Raw genomic sequence first — 21122 nt, 5'->3', positions numbered from 1 at the left:
CACCCCCCTGGCGATGTTCAGAGCGGCGACACCCACGTGGTGCCACTGCTTCTGACTGGGCGGCAACACTAAGTGGTGCTGCCACTACCGAGAAGAAGGAGAGGGAAGAGGGAGCAGGAAGCGTACCTGGAAGGGGGGGGGGGCAACGTCAGTCCGTGTGTGCTGACGACAAAAAGAAGAAGACGAGGGGGAAATAAGAGGGAGGAGAGAGGCGGGAGGCGTCAGAGGAACATGGGGCTCCGACGAGGGGAGGTTAGGGCTCAAGTGAGCGCGCTGGGGTCCTCGTGTGGCTCAGGGAGAAATCGTGAGGGGGTTTCTGGTTTCGTAGAAAGACCCCCCCTGCGGGGGTTTAAATAGGCCACACTAAGCGTGGTTGTGACCCGGATCTGGTCATATCCAACCTACAATCGAAAGAGTTTTTTTTTAAAGCAAGAGTCTTATCGTGATGGAGGTTAGATTTTCTAGTTGCTGCTTTTAAAGTCACATTAGAAAGTATGTGCTATAATAGTGAACATTAGGTGACTGAGAAGTTATATTATCATTAACAAACCTAGGGTGGAGCTAGATGGCTGGTGGTATAGTCTTTGAGTATTTTATACTGGGTAACATATATTGGTAATTTTAAAAATATCATGTTTTAATCAATTTTGTAAAAACATTATAATAAAAGAGCATTATTTTCAAAATTCCACCTATTTTGAAAATACTACAATTTTATCTTGATATTAATGTGACAAGAACATGTTTTTAATTGTAAAATAAAGCTTTTTCTATGGGCATTTCTGTCTTGCAGCTTTTAGTTCAAACTATTTGAACTAAATAAAAAAAATTAATTTAAAAGCAATACATTAGATGCTTTCTTTCCTTCACGTGGGCAAGCATTACTGTTATTGTCCTAGGGAGGAGGGGAGGCCCCTTATAAATATCGAAAGGTCCTCTTGACTATGTTTTATACATAAGATGTAGATAAGAGACCACATGAAACAATTGATGTAACGACCCCAAATCATACCCCTGAAAAAGCGCGGATTTTTTTTTTTAAATCAATTGCGGAAATCTTTCCAGAAACCCGAGGCCTTTACAGCTCCATTCTCAACTGGATAACTCGACACACCACAAGGGATCTTACACCCCATCTTTCAATCCAAACCCAAACTGAATCAACTTTATTAATTAAGAAATGATAGAGTAAAGAAAGAGCCCCGCTGTCCATAGAAGTCTGCCAAACAGGTGAAAAGTACATTTTCGTAAATTGAAGAGAAAAAGAAAAATAAATGGTGAAAAGTGTTGGATGGCGGGAGAAGAAGGCTCCTCCTCCTTCCTCTTTTTTTTTTTCTCTCTCTCTGGTTTCCTCTTTTGAGGAAACTCTCTCTCACCCTTAATTTTTCAAAACCTTTTTAAAAAATTGACTTTTCAAAGTTTCCAAATTTTTAAAAGTCTCTTCTCTAACTTTCCTTAGTTTTCTTAGGTATGTTTAAGGACTCCATTTAGAAGTCCTAAACAACCATAAAAACAAAAATTCAGAATTAAGCATAATTTTTTAATTCTTTAATATTAAATAAATAATAATTATTTAAAAGTTTCCAAAAATAACCAAACTAACTAGGTAAGCTTTTAACCTTAATTAACTCCAATTTAAAGTTCCTAATGAATTTAAAGCTATAAAATCGTTGGGCATGGATTTGGATTTGGATCCGGGTTCAAGATCCAAATCTATTTCCAAAAATCCAAATAAATTTTGGACTGGACCAATTCCAGATTAATATGGGTCTTCGATAGAGTCCAGATCCATATTAATTTGGACCAAAACCATTGGATCTAGTCTGATCCAAATCTGGATCCAAACCGACAAACTGCTCATTTTTCGAAAAATGCGATTTCTGGGCCAACCAGAACTTGAATTCTGAAAAGTAACATATCGTTGCGCTCGGCGTTCCGAGACGCATCCAACGATATATCACATGAATATAAATTCTGAATTTCGCTCGAATTTTGCTTGAATTTAAAGGTCGAAAGTAAAATTCTTTATTATGTTTTAAATGGCTCGTTTAGACCTACTTGATGAGACCTGAGCCAAGCCCATACTCAAAAGCATCAGTTAAAAATCGAGGTTCAAACGATTTTTAACTAAGTGTGAAAATACGCGATATTACAATTCAAGACTTTGATTAGTGGACAAAGAACTAGGAAGCGGCTGCATGGATCACAATCCAAGGTTTGGTGGCTTAAGTGGGTGACCATGAGATTCTGCCTCACCTCTCAGCCTGTGCACAGTGACAGTTCAATCTTTTGAATGAAATGATGCTTATGGTAATTGTATGTGTTTATGTAAACAAATATTCTTGTAATGTGCATTTTTATGGTTTTGGTGAAATGATCATTAAACTGTTAATCTTTCTTGGGTGGCTTTCCAAACTGAAAGTGTTGGATTCAGCTCTCTTATATTTGGTTATTGTCAAAGAGCGGTTTAGGTCCACTGTCTTTTACTCTATTTCAAGCTTATTCTTGTTTTATTGTCACACTTCTTTAGGTGCTAATGCTTCTGAAACTAAATCCTGTTCATCTGGAAGCCTTGAAAGTTGCTTGTCCCTTCGCCATCCGAAATCAGGTATGCATAGCCATCTCCAGCAGTCCTCTCATCACAATAGCAACTTTTCCATGTACTAACCTGTAACCTTTTTCAAGGGCAGACATAATGTTATTTTTGTAATTATGGTTAGTTTTGGTGGTTCTGGAAATATGCTTTCATTACATATATTGGTTTTAATAGTAGCTTATAATGGATAAGACATCATATACAGCAACTTGGATAATCTTCCTTGGTTGCTCTCTTACATTTTTCTTGTAACAACCACAAATTTTACACTAAAACTTAAGAATTATGTGGATTTGGGCTTGGGATCCGTTATTGGATCCAAAAGAAAATTGCGTATATTAGAGTATTTTAGTAATATTATATAAATAAATATTTAAGAAATTAGATATTTCAAATCCACGGTTCGGACCCAAGTGGATCCAACCCCTGGGTCCACTGCTGTTCAAGCGACCCGGACCCAAATCAAATTTGGGTCCAGCATTTCGGGTCGGGGGTCGGACCCGGACCCGACCCACCCCCTGTAAAGTTTTAATACAGGGGGGGGATGAAAAGGGGAGGGCAACCCGATATGGGTTGCCCGATACACGTAACAAGAGGGGGGGAAAACCCCTCCCCCGACGTATCGAGCGTTAGGTTTCAGTGGAACCCTAACGCGTAAGGATGAGGAGGTGGGGGAGCACACCGCAGCCGCCGGACAGGTAAGATTTCCTCCCTTTTCGGGAGGCAACCCACCTACAATAGGGGACCCCGAACCTCTCTTTCTCTCTCTCACTCTCTTCTACCTCTCTAAACTTCGAATCAACCTCCGATCTCGGGCTGCAGCTCGAGGCCTTGCAGTGAGGAGCCAACCTCGCCGGTGGTGGTGCTGTCCAGGCCGACCGACCCCTCTCGTGGATGCCGCAACAACCTCGCCGGATAATGGTAGGTTACTGTTTTTTTTTCTGTAGGTAACTCGAGTGTTGGGGGTGTGAGTGAGTGGGAAGGGGGAATCGAAAATCCCCAAATCACGAGGGGTGTTGTGACAGTTGGGGATTTCAGTAAATCCCACGCCGGAAAACCCCCAAACCCTAACCCTAAAGTCTCAAATCCACATCGATTTGGGTGGGGTTCGACTCTTGGTTTTATACTGTAATACATTCTATGAATTTTAGTTATATGAGTTGCCATTATAATGCACAAGTTGTTAAAATGTGAAATGGTTCATAAATAATAGAAATTCTTTTATAATAGAAATTTACTTATAGCAGGTTAGCCGATCCCTTTGGTCTGGTTCATTTAAGATTACATAACAATGGTTATCAAATTCCTGTGATGCATAACTGAATCTGTGTAAATGAGTAAGGTCTAACCTGTTATCAGATTTCCTTTCCGGTCATTTTCTCTATTAATATGCTGTTATTAATTGCTATTAAGTCTGAATACCTATGTTTTAACTACCTGTAACCAGACTTTATTCATTTTTATCAGAATTGAATTCCTCTGATTACATGTGTACAGTGATGACATTTGTGTATCATTAAAGTAGGTATACTTTAGGAATTTCCTGGTAATCATACATATAGTCAGGGTTTGAACTCTTAGGGTGTTCGATAGAAAATGGATTTGGGCTTTTCCTGAATAAATGGTATTAGGAACTGTGATAAAATCACTTTGGGATGATTCATGTTTCATTCTTGTATATGCATGATTCATGATTATATTGATCAACAGGGTGACTGAATAAATGTTCAACATTTATGAGCTAAGGTAGAAGTCACAATTATTATTTGAGGTTGTGCAAGGTTGCAGCGGCGCCATACAGCTTAGGGTTCTGTGATATTTACCAGTATATTTGTGACTCAAACAGATTGTGGTTATGCGATTATGCTGCATGGCTTTCAAGAAAAAAAACAAAACAAAAAAAAACTGGTTGCCGGTTCTCAGGGTTGAAACGGCTGATCGGAATTGGTGACATGTTTAAACAGTAAATTGTGAGTTTGCGTGATTGACATATTAAAATATTAAATCAGGAATGTGTGTTTTGTTAAAATAACAAATCTCTAAGTGTATGACAGTCTAGAGATGTTATGCTATTTTGATGGTTGTAATACTAGAGCAATACATTAATTTGGGGTTTTCTATTAAGTCTGTAGTTTTCTATTAGTTTGTTAGATGTGATCAGATCTGAGTACTTGAAACCATGTATAAGAGTGTATAATTGTATGCATGATGTTGGGTGAAATTCTATATGTTGCAGTCTCATAAGTTTCTTTCTCATAGTTAAAGTATGCTGGATGTGATTTGTTTAAGTGGAATTCATTGTTTTCTCAGAATAAATTGGATTAAATCATGTGCTTCTTAGTGATGTTCGAGATACTTTATTTGGTATGTCTTGTTCGGTCGATGTTGCAATATGCTATTAATATTGTCATTTGATATGCTATAACCAATAAAAGATAGTTTCACTTAGTAGGGTATTACATTGGAAAACCTTGCCTAATGGACAAAATGGGTTGAATACCCGATACGGGTATTGGAACTATTAGCTTGTAGGCTATGACAATGAAACTGATGAAAAAACTTATTATAAATGATTGAATGTCTAACTGGGTTAAAGACATCGGGCATTGTGCTTGACTGGTTTAAAGGCACCGGAGCACCTAGGGTGGGTTATGAAATCAATATGGCAAATAAATGGGGACTGTCCTATTTCACCTTAGTAAAATGACTAAGGTTAGGAATTCTACTGCTGTGGTAGTGGGGGGAAGTTGGGGAAAATACCCCGTACTTCGGAAAATAAATTAAATGAAAAGATTAACCCACTTTGTTCTTGGGCTTACCTTGGAGAGGGTAGGTGGTACAAAACTCTGGGGACACATGTTTTGGTTTCGAGCGTAAAGCGACTCGTTGGTCCCAGTCCTCAGAGTTGGGGGACCCAGACTACCAATTTGTCCTAGGTGGTAGTTCTTTGTTCTTCTGCAGAAGTTAGGGATGCATCCTGTTTTGGTTTTGGCCTTTGGGAGTTTCTCTCGGTCACTGGCCGCTCCCTTGGGATTTCAGTCTCAGTTAAAATGTTCGGGTTAATAAAATACCCTTGAATAATATACCCCCGAACGTTTTCTTCTGAGATGGTTGCCTTGGCCCGCGTGTACCCGTGGAAAAAGAAAAGATAAATATCAATTAGAACAGTTAGGTAACACTGTGTTGGAGTCATTAAAGAGACATTTACATACTCTTCCATCATGCTTTATATTTGGTGCTTATGATGAAAACGACATCCTAAACCGTGCATATATTAGTTAATTGAATTCATATTATGGATGTTATATAGATGTTATTCATGTTAGTGTAAGTTCTGCTTTAATTGCTTAATACCTTGCTTAATTGTTGTAGTTGCATAAAATGCTTTTTGTGATTAAGTATAACTGTTACATAATCTACCTTTTTATCTAGATATATGTCTGTTATTGCTGTTGCATCGACTTCCTTATGTGTTTATATATAGACCGAAAATCACACACGACACCCACATCACACACCTGACACATGATCTACTTGCAAGAATGATTACAGTTTTCCTACTTAGACGTGGTAGTCTAATTCCTATAATTTTTATCATTTTCAGGCACAGAGTAGTCCATGAGCGAAGCAGGATGAGGCGCTGACCAGGACTGGATCTATTTGTTCCCTGACGATCCTACTTTCTTTCAGATTGAAAATTTTAATTTGAGATTCATAATGTGAAAACTCTGATGTTGGATTCTATTATTATTGAAATAAAAATAAATGGTGTGGTTTTCTTTTATCTCCCTGTATCGTTCTGAAATGCTTAACCCTGGAATCATTTGTTGTTTCCACTTCAAAAAAAAAAAAATCCTCAAAAATCTGGGTTTAAATTTCGGGGCGTTACATTTCTTCTATGATGCATTTTCTTTTGTAGTAAGTGTAATGAAATACAAGTGCCAAAGAAAACAATGTCACAAAGTGACTACAAGAAGGTACAATTACATAAGCACAATGTCTCTAATGGACAAGATACAATATGCCACAAAGCGCAAACACCAAACATGCACAAGAGAGAAGAGAGAACTTAAAAAATAATAATCTAATCTCTTACTGAAATGCTTGAAAAAACATTGCTAGAAGATGTGGCCAAGCACCCATATTTATACACAACAAGGGACCCAAGGGGGCTCCCATAGAGTAGTTGGGAGCCCCACAACGGTCACATTGTGACCGTTGGCGGGTATCCCAACGGCTCTAATGAGGGCCCCATTATATGGTTTAATGAAATAAAAAAAGAAAAAAAGAAAAAAAAAGAAACAAAAAAGTAACCCTAATGGGCATGCATATTTTACATGAAAAGACTAAATTGCTTCTAGTGGGCATCACAAAGGATACAAGGAAATAATATATATATATATATATTTTAATAGTAAGTAGGTTCTAGATAAATCCTAAGCTAAACTAGATGTTATTTTGATATGATATATGTAGTCTTTTTTCTCATTTTTTTTTGTATGTTTTCCCTTATATAGTCTCCCTTCACATCTGCCTATCTTCTTGTCGATCACTGTCCTTATTTCAAATGAGATCCAAATACACCTTTTTCCTTTCTTGACTTTTTCCTTCACACCCAACCTTGTTTTCTATCTTATTTTCTTAAAAGAAAGGATTAACTGTTTTAGTTTTTCTATCATATCTTGTGGCTCAGTTTGACTCATAATCTATGTAACACGGATACCCCATTTAAGGTGTCGTACCCATGTCGACACATGTACCACCATCGGACGAAGTGCGGGCACGCTGCGGATTGAGTCCCGCACTGCGTCGGGTTGGGTAAAAAAAACCCTGACCCGTGTCAGTATTTTTTAAAGAACCCTGACTCCCCCTCTCTCTCTCTCTCTCTCGACTCTGTCCACCCCTTGCATTGCTGTCTCTCTCAGCCTGTCACAGCGTTGTCCTATCTGTGCAACTCATGGACTCCTCTCGTCTTTGTCTCTCTTTCTGTCTCCCTCTCGACTCATCTCTCTCCCTCTCACAATTTTCCTCTTTCTCTCTCTCATCTTCCTCCTCTTTCTCTCCCTCAAAACTTGGAATTAGATGATACAATTCTTCTATTATCCATTGATATGGGTGATTGTAACGACCCCAAACTGACCCTCAGAAAAATTATGATTTTTTTTAAATGAATAAATGATATTAAAATATCGTAGAAAGATATCCCAGGGATCTGGGGCACATATATAGATTTCATAACCACAAATCAACATACATTCCAAACATAAATTTTATTCAACCTACAATTTAATTGAATGTAATTTAACTAAATAATTAAATTTCAAGTTTAATAAGTTCTCCAAAAATATTAAACTCCTATGACGGTCAGAATCCGGTCCACCAAATCATAAACCGTTGCTCCCTCCATCAAGCCGGTCCTGCCATCACTGAGCCTCACTACTTGAAAAAAGTTTTTGAAAACAGGGTAAGAATACAAAACTCTCTCAAACTCCTGCAGAAAGAAAAAGAGCACACATCAAATCGAACATAAGTTTAAGAGGACCTTAATAAACCATTCACGCTTAAAACATGCTTGTAATATAAACCAGTTTAATTAAGGCAACGAAAAACCACATGTTACATAAACATTTAGAGATACATGAACCAATGCATCTTTCATGAATGCCTTTTTAATTTAATTATTAAGTATTGCTTTTGAATGCATGTCCATACTTAGTGCAACACATTTAAGTTTTATTTTGCATAAAACCCGCAAATACTAAAAACATGCCAAATGTTGAAGTCCAAGGCAGTCCTCAGTAGTATCTTATCACACAATTGTATTTTATTAACTGGATCCCACACATGTCTCTCGATCGTCGTCGAGAATCATCATCCTAAATCGGAACATTAGGAATCATCACCTAATGCCGACACGATAAGGGCATCATCACCCTTCAACCCCGTTTTTCTTGGTATACCAATAACTGCAACTGAGTCAAACAACAACACCCTCAGACAAAGTGGTGTAAGTTTCCTACAATCGTGGTTAGGAACACGAACAACTCATCGGGTTCTTGGGGTAAATAATGCATATGACGTTCAGTATCCTCATGGTTCCGCATGACCGCCATCCAAGGATCCCATTATTTCAGAGGGCAACCAAGGAAAAACAATTTAATTACACTGTTTGGTTTCTTATACCATTATTAATTAATTAAAGGTTCTTTACACAATGTGCAAATCGATATGCGTTATCTAATTTGGCCTTTACCCTCGTGAATTTTAACAGTATAACACTTATGCTACTTTGAAATTAACTCAGAAGCATTATAAAATAATATAGCAATGCATTTATAATTTTTTATTTTCAAAAGCAACACAAGCATTTGGCCTCCAAAGGCCTACGAGTGGTTCAATTGGTTCAATCATAACTAGTATACAATTTAATCCACTTAAATAACATTACAAATTTAAGTGTTCACCAACTCACAAGAACAAGAGAATACCAATGTTTATTCATATTAATTCCACTTGAAACTGTAATATCAATGCATATTCGTGGCTAAAAAAAATTGAATGCACATCGTAATAATAAAAAAATCGAATGTATGACAGCCAAAAATCTGATTAATAACGTGATTGAAAACCAATTTTGTTTTTACAACAGACCAGAATCAACTTTTTAATTGAATTCAGATTTAACTAAATAACCAAAGATCCATGTTTATCGGATTAAAGCAAAAACTCGGATTCTTACTTGATTTAAAAATCCTAGATTTGCATGTCCAGTAAAAGCCCAGATTTGTTTTAGTTATATTCAGATTTAAATCACGGTTCACAATGGTTCAGACTGTAGTTAGAAAAATTCAGAATTTACCTGTACTTAAGCTCCCTGTTCAGATCAATGTATTCGTGTGTTAACAAGATCAGGTTAGATACATATTCTTGCCACAATTTAAAATCTGAACATGCACAATCAAATACCTGAACTTTTATTCAGTGCCAACAACATAAACTGATCATGCTAATGATACAAATTACAACCACCTAACTGCTTCAGCGATTAAAAGACCCACAGGCATAGTTGGGTCAGGTTAACAGTCCATTAGGCAGAACAGTCAAGATATTAACACCCTAAGTCGACTAATACCTAAATCTGAACAGGTTGAAAAAAATAAAACAACAAAAAAAATCATTATATGCTTCATTTAATCATGCAAATGAATCAGCACATGCTATTTAAATATGCACCTTCAGCAGCCAATAGATATATGCTGATAAGAAAACAAACTGTACAGAAATTATCCCTAAAATTGACACATAGTAAATCATGCTATGTAAGTTTCTGAAAAGAAACTCACAAATAATCAAGTTTTACTAAGAACTTGACAATACTATTCACTCCTTGAATGCACTAGGGCATAATCAAAATGCACTAAGGCACAAGACACACATATGAAATATTGATCTTTATTGACAGTAAACCTGACTACAAAAATACACTTTACAATGGGGCATTTACCCCAATATTTATACACTTAGAGAAAGAGGATCAAAGAGTCAAACTTTGAAAATAAAAAATGAAAAAGAAAGAAAAGGAAAAATAAAAATAGAAATTACAAATTGGATTCCATCTACATACATATATACATATATATTCAAGTATATACGTATATATAGCATGTGAATTTCTAACATTCCCCCTCAAACTTATGGTGTAATCACCGAAAGTTAATTAAAAAGTTGAATCTTGGTGAGCACACTGCCTTGGTGAAGAAATTAGCAAGTTGATATTCCGATGTCACATAGGGAAGATCAATAGTCTTCTTTAAATATTCTTCACGAATAAAGTGGCACTCCATTTCTATATGCTTAGTTCGTTCATGAAACATGTGGTTTCGAGCAATGTATATGAAACTCTTGTGGTCACATCATAATCTTGTAGGATTCTAAAGATGAACTCTCATATCTAAAATTAGTTGTTTGAGCCATACGATTTCCATGGTTGTGGTCGCCATTGCTCTTTACTCAGCTTCTGTAGATGATAGCGATACTTTTTGTTGTTTTTTGCACTTTCACGAAATCAAAGATTCACCTAAAAACATGCAAAAACTGGTTGTTGAACACCTGTTATTTGGATCCCCTTCTTAATCAACATTTGAGTAAGCAATGAGATGTAACGAGGAGGAAGAGGATAGAAAGACTCCTTTATTGATTGTGCATTTAATGTATTTGATGATTCTCATGACTGCACCCATATGATCCGAAGTTGGAGTATGCTGAAACTGACTGGCCACATGTACGACATGCACTATATCAGGTCTTGTAATACTTAGATACATAAAAGATCAGGTCTTGTAATACTTAGATACATAAGAGATCCAACCAGTTGTCTGAAGGGAGTTGGATTGTCCAAAGGAACTCCATCATCAACCCACATCTTCATTCTTTGTCATCTGATAATTCTAAATGATATCTAAAGCAAACTTTATTTGTGACAATATATATCCTCTGTTAGAATATGACACTTCTATTCCAAGAAAGTATGTTAGGAAACCAAGATCAGTCATTTCAAAAGAGTTTTTCAAAAATTGTTTTAGTTTTTAATTTCTTCTTTGTCACTTCCTGTAATCAACATATCATCAACATATAGAAGTAAAATTACAATACCTGCAAAAGTATTCTTGATAAACAAAGCTGTCCGTATAACATGGTTTAAAACCATATTTGGTAATAACATTGTTAAATGTGCCAAACCAAGCTTTAGGTGCTTGTTTGAGCCCATACAAGGATTTTCTTAATTTAAGCACTTTACCTTTAAGTGCTATCAACCCTGGTGGAACATCTATATATACTTCCTCATTGAGGTTGCCATTTAAAAAAGCATTTTTAACATCCATTTGGAATATATTCCAAATTTTAATAGCTGCAATAACTATAAGGATTCGAACATTTGTCTTCCTAGCAACAGGGGCAAAGGTTTCTTCTTAATCTACTCCATATTCTTGAGAATATCCTTTGGCAACTAACCTGACTTTATGTCTTTTCAAAGATCCATAATTTTTTGTTTTGACTTTGAAAACTCATCTACAACCTATGGTTTTCTTTCCGGGGGGTAAACTTAGGATTTCCCAAGTGTTAGTTCATTCAAAGTGCATCTAATTCTATATGTATGGTTTTTTCCCATTCAGGTAAACTTTTGGCTTCATTGTAACAGAAGGGTACACAATATGAATGAATGGCTAAAAGGTATGCTCTATGTTTAGGAGTGAAGGATGTGAGGAATCACACCAGACTATGTGTGTGAAAAGGAAGAAGATGAGGCAATGTAAAAGGGGCGTCGATGTGTGATTATAGTTATCGACTCACCATCATGCCTTAATATATTAAGAATACAATGTGGGTCGGGTCTGGAATATAACATCAGACCCAAATACAACAGACAACCCATGAAAAATATGTATAAGAATGAATCGGGTCCCAGACCTGTATCCGAATAACACCAGTGTCAATACCCTCCCTCAAGTTGTGCATGGTGCTCCACCATGGACAACTTGTTCTTTAAAAACCAAAATTTTATACTTGTGAGGCCCTTAGTAAACAAATCAGCGACTTGATCTGCGGTTGGGATATAAGCTGGTTCAATCTCTTTGTCTTTAATTTTCTACCGAATGAAGTGTTGATCAATCTCAATATACTTTGTGCGATTATGATAAACAAGATTGAAAGCTATTTGTATAGCACTTTGGTTGTCACAAAAGAGAGTAGTGGGCAAAACATTCTTGCCTAATTCAGTGAGAAGATGTCTTAACCACGTGGCCTCTGCAGTGGTTGCTGCCATAGATCGATATTCAGCCTCAGTGCTGGATTGCGTAACGGAATGCTGTTTCTTGCTGCTCCAGGCTATGAGATTCCCATCAATAAAAACGCAATACCCTGATACCGAGCGCCTATCAACTGGGTCTCCAGCCTAATCTGCATCTGTATACACGTCTAGTCGATGTCGTGTATCTTTAGCGTTAGTTTGATGATAAACTAGACCATCCCCAAGGGTCCCTTTCAAGTATCGAAGAATCCGCTTGACTGCATTCATATGCTCTGTGCGTGTGGCATGCATAAACTGCGAGACTTGATTGACTGCATACACAATGTCGAGTCTAGTAAAGGTGAGATATTGGAGCATACCAACAAGACTATGATATTGTGTGGGATCTCCATATGTTTCTCCATCCTGAGAGCCAAGCTTATGATTAAGCACACTGGGAGTGGAAAGAGGTTTACAATCTTGCATTCCTGCCTTATCTAACAGATCCAAAGTATACTTATGTTGCGTTAATGAGAGACGTTCACCTTGCCTATCAACTTCAACACCCAAGAAATACCGCAAATTGCCCAAATCTTTCATCTTAAACTTCTGACTCAATAAAACTTTTGTGTTTTCTATGTGATCAGTCGAGTTTCCAGTAATGATAATGTCATCCACGTATATAAGGAGGAGAGTGGTTACCTGAGGATCTCGGAAGATGAATAGAGAATGGTCCAAGTGAGATCGAATGAATCCATGCCTTAGAATTTCAAGGGAGAAACTATCAAACCATGAGCGGGAGGCTTGCTTTAGCCCATAAATAGACCTTTGTAGTTTGCAAACATGTGTGATGGGACTGTTTTCTGCATAACCGGGGGTTGTTTCATATACACCTCTTCTTTCAGACTCCCATGGAGAAAGGCATTTTTGACATCTAGTTGACTGACAAAGACAAGATTAATCGAATGGTTCCCATCTTGATCACGGGGCTAAAGGTTTCTTCATAGTCTTGTTCGTATGCTTGTGTAAAGCCTTTGGCTACGAGTCTCGCCTTGTGACGTTCAATGGATCCATCTGGCTGATACTTTATTTTATAAACCCATTTAGACCCTACAACATTCTTGTCTAAAGGTCTGGGAACAACCATCCAAGTCCCACACTCATGTAAAGCCGCTATCTCCTCATTCATAGCTGCCACCCATTTGACTGATTTAGATGCTTGTAAGAACGTGACAGGTTCATCATGCTTTTCAATTTGAGAGATGAACAATTGCAATTATGTGGAGAAGTTATCATAACTGACCCACCGTTCGATGGGATGGCGAATTCTTGCAGACTGCCTGGGTAGCACATCAAGTCTCTGATCATGGTTCCTATTGCGCTGTGTATAGATAACCTCTTGAAACTTTGTGACATCTTGAGCGGACCCTTGTCTATCGGGCGGCTCGTCCCGTTGTGCGTGTACATGTGGCTCATTCTGTACAATGGGTTGCATAAGATTTGACAGGGTACCGTGTGTTTCTATATGATCAAATAGTTCAGTTGCAAGCCATGGCTGATATCCTTCAATTTCTAGATTTTGGCCATCTGCACTCATTAAGTCTCCGGTATTAGTCTCATCGAACACGTGTCGCGAGACCCTGACACGACGAGTGATGGGATCATAGCAACGATAGCCTTTGTATTGGTATGCATATCCCACAAATTTACATTTGCATGCTTTATCCTGAAACTTATTACGCTGAGAACTGTCAATATGAACATAACACACACAACCAAACACCCGTAATTCATTGTAATTAGGATAGACTCCAAATAATGTAAAATATGGAGCTTGGTTTTCTAGGAGCTTCATTGGCAGCCGATTGATGATATAAGCAGCAGAATGAAAGGCTTTGGTCCATAAATTGAGAGGAATATGGCTGTCGTGTAGCATGCTGAGTGCACTTTTCACAATATGATGATGTTTTCTTTCCGCTACACCATTTTATTGAGGTGTGTGTGGACAAGATATACGATGACTTATTCCGTTATCTTGAAGAAATTCAGTGAATTCTTTTGATAAATACTCTCCCCCACCATCACATTGAAAATGTTGAATTGTAGACGAAAATTGATTGCAAACTAGAGCATGAAATGAGCGAAACAACTTAAACACCTCAGACTTGTGTTTCATAAAATGGATCTAGGTATATCTGGAATAGCTATCTATGAAAGTGACATAATAACGACTTCCAGATAAAGAAGGTTGAGGAGCATGTCCCCAAACATCAGAATGAATAATTTCAAAAGGACGGGAAGCTCTTTGATTTATTGAATTAAAAGGAATAGCATGACTCTTACATAATTGGCAACTAGAACAAAGTGAAATATCGGACTCAAGACGCAAACTGGACTTCGGGACAAGCCCTTTTGACACAAGTTTCTGAACAAAAGAACGATTACAATGAGCTAAGTGACGATGCCAGATTTCTGGCTTATTAAACTGAGAAAGACTAAAAACACTTTTAGACAACGATGGCAAAACTGGTTGAGTGTTTGATGTGTTGGAGGAATCATCACGAACAAAAGAAGCTTCCTTGAGGACATACATATTTCCCTGTCGTTCTCCTTCAACGAGCGTCCTCTTCGTGAGAAGATCCTTGACACATACAAAAGGAGTAAATTCGACAGAAGAATTAGTATCATCCACAAGTTTAGAAACAGAAGCAATATTTTTAACAATATTGGGAGAATGATAAACATCAGATAAAGTCAAGGAAGAATTAGGTAATGAGAGAAAAACATTTCCGGCATGAGAGATAGGATGGAGAGCACCATCGCCAGTTTTAATACTGTATTTCCCACGATAAGGAACATGTGTTGAAATCTTACCAAAATCACTTGTCACATGTGCGGCAACTCCAGAATCAATGTACCAAGTCCCTTGCTCACTTTGTTTGAAGCTCAGTCCTGAAAGTGCAGATATGAGGAGATTCTTCACATTATCGTGTTCATCATCCTTAGGCCCTTCCCCTGACTTTCCTCGTGTAGAAGCCCAGCGCCATTAAAATTTCCTTTGTTCTGCGGATTGAACCAACAATTCGCCTTAATATGCTCTCGTTTGTTGCATTGAAAATAAGTGGATACATTCCTAGAACTCTGGTTTCCTGAAAGGTAATGATGTCCACAGCCCCCTTGGCCATTTCGTCCCTGTCCACGTCCTCCTCGAAAACCACAACGTCCCCTGCCCGACATAAAACCTGTGACTAGAACAACATGGTTGGTCGAATTGGAGGCCATCTCCTCGCCTCTGATGGAAACTTCGTACTGTAGCGGTTTTTCCCGTAGATCTTCAAAATTAGGCAACGAAGGTAGACACAGAAGAGACATGACTAGCATGTAATAATCAGAGCCAAGTCCATTCAGTGCCTGTTGAACTTTATCTCTATCAGAAATTTCGTAACCCACCATGGCGAGCTGGTCTGTAATAATCTTGACTTTATTCATATACTCTGTGACAGATAAAGAGTCCTTTCTCAAAAGTTGGAACTCTCTTTTCAAATGTAAAATTCGGGCCTCTGAGATCTGGGAGTATGTCTGGGCCAATGTCTGCCATAGTTCCATGGCCGAGCACTCATCTGGAATGGCTACTAATACCTCCTGAGACAGAGTAGAGGTAATGTAAGACACAACTGCTTGATCTTTTCTCCTCCACGCTACAAAATCTGAATTGCGAATCAACTTGCTCGAAACCTCCCCTTTATCATCTCGTTCCTCTTGCAAAACAAATTCTGGTGGGGCATGAATTGTCCCATCAAGGTGTCCAGAGAGATCTAAACTCCTAATGAAGGGCAAAATTTGCCTCTTCCAAGTTAGGTAATTGAAATTGTTGAGTTTTTCGGATATAAGTTGACCAAGAAAACTCGATGGAAGAGATGGAGAATCCATAAATGAAGCAAAAATGGGAAAGGGGGCAAAAGCAAATCAAAGAATAGTTTGAAATTATCTGTCTAACGCAGCAATCTGATGTAACAGTCTATCTATTCTTTTTTTTTGGAGGAATCACTGTTCAGACCGCAAACAAAAAATACTGTGCAGACGTGAAAATGTACGTACAATAGAGATTTTAAAGGTGGATCTGTTAACCCCTTATTTTTTTTGTGTGGGGTTTAAAGAACTGCACAAGAATAATTTTGATATGCACAAATGCTATCAGACTAGCTATCAATTCCAGAAGAGAATGTAGATCTGTTTTTAAATGTCACAAATTAAAGAAAAAGAGGGTTCGTGTTGAGAAGAGAAGATAGATCTGATGAAGGGATCAAATTTCAAAAACAAACAAACAAACAATAAGGTAAATCTCATGGGATGATCAAATCTGAGAGAAAAAGGAACGGTTGAAACCGAGAAATAGAAGACGCAAATCTGAAAATTGAAAGACGCAGATCCAAGATTAAAATTTAGATCTGTCGAGATCTAAGAAGAGAAATGAACGATTAGAAAGGAGAAAGAATGATTAGAAAAGAGGGAGTTAACGAGAGGAGAGAATGATTAGAAGAGAGAGAGAGTTAACGAGAAGATTAGAAGAAAAGTCACAATCACCGTAACCTGGAGTTCGAAGGTTGATCTCTGCAGACACGCCTTCCGGGATCAACTTTGCACCCTTGGATAAATATCAGATGAGGTTTTGCTCTGATACCATGTGAGGAATCACACCAGACTATGTGTGTGCAAAGGAAGAAGATGAGGCGATGTAAAAAGGGGCGTCGATGTGTGATCATAGTTATCGACTCACCATCGTGCCCTAATATATTAATAATACAATGTGGGTCGGGTGTGGAATATGACATCAGACCCAAATACAACAGACAACCCATGGAAAATATGTATAAGTATGAATCGGGTCCCAGTCCTAGTCCCCGACCCGTATCCGAATAACACCAGTATCAATAAAGGAGCCATAAGAAACAAATCTATTGGGAATCCTTGATGTTCGCTCAGATCTACGAATGATAATTTGTTCAGAGAGAACTTCTAATGATTCGTGACCATCTTGGTTTAGATTTTATGCTCCTATTTCTTCTAGTGTATACTATTGGTTCAACTGTTGTTCCGCTCTCAATAGAGGGCTCCACATAAGTGTCTTGATTATCATCATACTCATAATTTGAAAGTAGTTTAAATAAGAAAGCGTAATCAACATTTACATCTTATGACATATTTTCTTCAAATCCACTTTCATTTTCATCAAAATTAACATTCCTTGAGACAAGGAGTTTATAATTTTTGATATCATAACATTTAAACCCTTTTTGTGTTTCAGAATACCCAACGAAAGCACATGGAATAACCTTAGAAGATAATTTATCTCATTTATCATTTGAGACAACTTTTGCAACAAAAAATTCTAAGTCTTTGATAATCAGATTTATGCTTAAACAATTTTTCAAAAGAAATTTTATTTGATAAAAATTTTGAAGGCATCTTATTTATGAGATATACTGAGGTTAGGGCAGCTTCGACCCAAAGGTTTTTGGGAACATTCTTAGAAATAAGAAGTGTCCTTGTAGTCTCTATAATATGCTTGTGTTTTCTTTTTGAAATTCCATTTTGTTGTACATGGGTCCGCCAAGCTGTGGCTGATCCATGTACATGATGTAATGAAACAAGGTACAATGGAACAATAGTGAAACAAACACAATGCCAACAAAGGGCTTTAATAAACTCACTTAAAGTTGGTCACTAATGGACCAAATACAATCTCAAGAGAGATAAAAATACCAAAACAACACAAGAGGCATACAAGCCTATAAGATGGGAAAAAACTCTAGAGAAAACCCTCAATTGCTTCTAAAAGCATTGAGGAAATCATCGAAAGTTTGCTAAGAAGATACAAAAATTGAGGTAGTGGAAGAGCTTTGGTGAAGAAGTCTGCAATCTGAAATTCGGACTGGACATATGGCAATGCAATGGTGAGAATCCATCTCAATGTATTTTGTTCGCTCGTGAAATGTGTGATTGCTGGCTATGACACTTTTATTATCACAGCATAACTTTGAAGGTTCTGAGACATCAACACCCATATCGGAAAGTAGTGCTCTCATCCACACAACTTCAGTGGTTGTGGTAGCCATCCACCCATATGGATTTCCTGTGCCACCCAACACGCCTTAGAGGAGAAGAATACTTTACAACCATAGTCAACAATTTGAGAGACCGAAAAAAGATTTAAATCCAGTTTGGGAATGACTCACTTTTGGAACAAAGATTTTTTTTTGAAATATCATCAAGGTTTCCTAAGCTTTTGACTTTTAAAGAGGTACCATCGACAGTTGACACACATGAGAAATATGATTTAGTGCAATCGGATAATAGAGATTCATTATGAGTCATTTGGAAAGAAGCACCTGAGTCTAGAATCCAAGAGGTCTTACCTGGAGGAGACGAGGAAGAGATGGTTGCTCCGGATGTAAAAAGTGCAACCTTAAGAAGTTGTGAGACGACTTCTGCTATTTGAGCAAGATTTAATTCATTGAAGCTGCCCCCTTTTCTTGATTCTTGAGGTTCTTCACTTAAGGCGGCCGCCTTTTTAAATTTGGGATATTCCGGTCTTATATGTCCGGGTTCCTTACAATGATGACAAATAATTTTTCCTTTGTATCCTCCCTTGTATCCTCTTCCATTGTGTCCTTACCCATTGAACTTCTTCTCAAAGTGAGGTGGTTTATATGTTTTCACAAAATTTTCGAGCCTTGCCATGGCAAGGACCTCATCATTAGACTTGTGCATTCCAAGTCTTGTCTCTTCTTGACAAATTTGAGCAAGGGCCTCACTTATAGAAGGAGAAGTGGTCCTATAAAGTAAGGAAGATCTTACTTGCTCAAATTCCGGTCGAAGGCCATAAATAAAGGAGAAAAGATTTTCTCTTTCCATTTGGGTCATTCTCATATCAATAGCCGAACCTTTCCATTTTGGTTCCAACATGGCTAATTCATCCCAAATACTTGATAAAATACCGTAAAAATCTCTTACACTTTTATCTCCTTGTTTTGAATTACGTACCTTGTCTTGGAGATAATAAAGTCTAGCCATATCCTTTTGGATAAATGTACTTCTTAGAAAGCTCCATGCGTCACATGCCTTCTTGAATTTGATGATATTGGTGGCGATCTTGAACTCCATGGTATTCATAAACCATGAGAGTATTTGTGCATTGCTTGCCTCCCAATCTTTCAATTTATTTTGAAATTCTTCCAAGGCTGTTTTTTTTTTCTTCGGGCAAGGCTTTGACTTGATCTCCTTCTCTTCTAGTCAATTTGAGTTGTGGTTCACTAGTAGAACCACTAACAAAACCCCACAATTTTTTTCCTTTGATATGATTCTCTATAGCCGTCACCCACATTAAGTAGTTGTTTTCATTGAGTTTGTAGGTGATAATGGTGGCAGACTCTCTTTCTCCCATAATAAATACTTAGAGTTTAGAATAGAGGAGATAGAGCAATGATCGAAGAACACTTCCTTCACGAGATTCTCCTTCTTTCAAGAGCCTAGCTTTGATATAATGAAACAAGGTACAATGGAACAATAGTGAAACAAACACAATGCCAACAAAGGACTTTAATAAACTCACTTAAAATTGGTCACTAATGGACCAAATACAATCTCAAGAGAGATAAAAATACCAAAACAGCACAAGAGGCATACAAGCCTATAAGATGAGAAAAAACTCTAGAGAAAACCCTCAAATGCTTCTAAAAGCATTGAGGAATGACAAGGGAGTGAGGCTCTATTTATAGAGCCTCACTCCAACACATGGGAGGCAGTCCAACTCTTTGGACTGCCTTCCAACAGTCATTATTATGACTGTTGGGTGGCAATCCAAAGTCTAGTTGGACTGCTGCACAAGAGTCATATTTTGACTGTTGTGCCTAAGCTGTATGACAGTTTATTTATTACAATGCTAAATTACATTTTAATCCCTAGTGGACTGTACTATATGATAAAAGACAAAAATACCCTTATCGGGTATTTGAATACAATTTTATTTTTAACACATGAGTCCGCCAAGATGAAAATATACAAGCTCGCAACATGCTGGCTGATCTATATACATGATCAAAATCATGTACATGGGTCGGCCAGACTTGAATTAATCAGGTAATCAACATGCTTGCTGAACCATATACATGGGTCGGTCAGACCATAAGTAACCATGTACCAGCCTTTTGGCTGATCCATGTACATGATCTTAATCATGTACATGGGTCGGCTAGATCAAAGGTACACAAGAACCAGTCTGCTGGCTGATCCATGTACATGTTCACAAACATGTACATGTGTTGGCCAGACTTGTACAAGGTGGGCAATATGCTGGATGATCCATGTACATTATCGTAATGTGTCGGCCAGATCTGTGTACGCAACTATACATGCTGGTTTGCATATAATATATATATATATATATATATATATATATATATATATATATATATATATATATATATTAGTGCTAAACTCGATAAAACTGAATATAAAAACATATGCAGATGCATGAGCATGTATCTCGACCTATGTCACAGGGACTCAACTAGCAGGGTGTCGCACCCGCGTCGACGCGGGTGCGGTCGGACCCGACCCTGTGTGCATTGACCACACCCAGGGTCATTTTGATCCATTTTTTTTAAAAATTTTTCCCTATGAAATGGGCTGCGGAATTTAAAAAAAAATTCTGGAGGGGGGGGAGGGCGCTGCCCCCTA

General features: G+C 37.7%; 1 protein-coding gene across 1 annotated transcript in view; it reads left to right on the top strand.

Annotated features, from left to right (window-relative positions):
* Window positions 1-21122, top strand: part of LOC149840816 (ribonuclease H2 subunit B) — a 125914-nt gene that overhangs the window by 7166 nt on the left and 97626 nt on the right. The window contains exon 2 of the mRNA XM_090003364.1: window positions 2531-2608. Within this exon, the coding sequence (XP_089859490.1) occupies window positions 2531-2608 (78 nt within the window). The remainder of the gene's footprint in view (window positions 1-2530; window positions 2609-21122) is intronic.

The sequence above is a fragment of the Nuphar pumila genome, chromosome 4 (genome assembly GCF_984573655.1).
Source record: "Nuphar pumila chromosome 4, dmNupPumi1.hap1.1, whole genome shotgun sequence".
NCBI lineage: Eukaryota > Viridiplantae > Streptophyta > Magnoliopsida > Nymphaeales > Nymphaeaceae > Nuphar > Nuphar pumila.
This window is presented reverse-complemented; position numbering and strand designations above follow the sequence as displayed.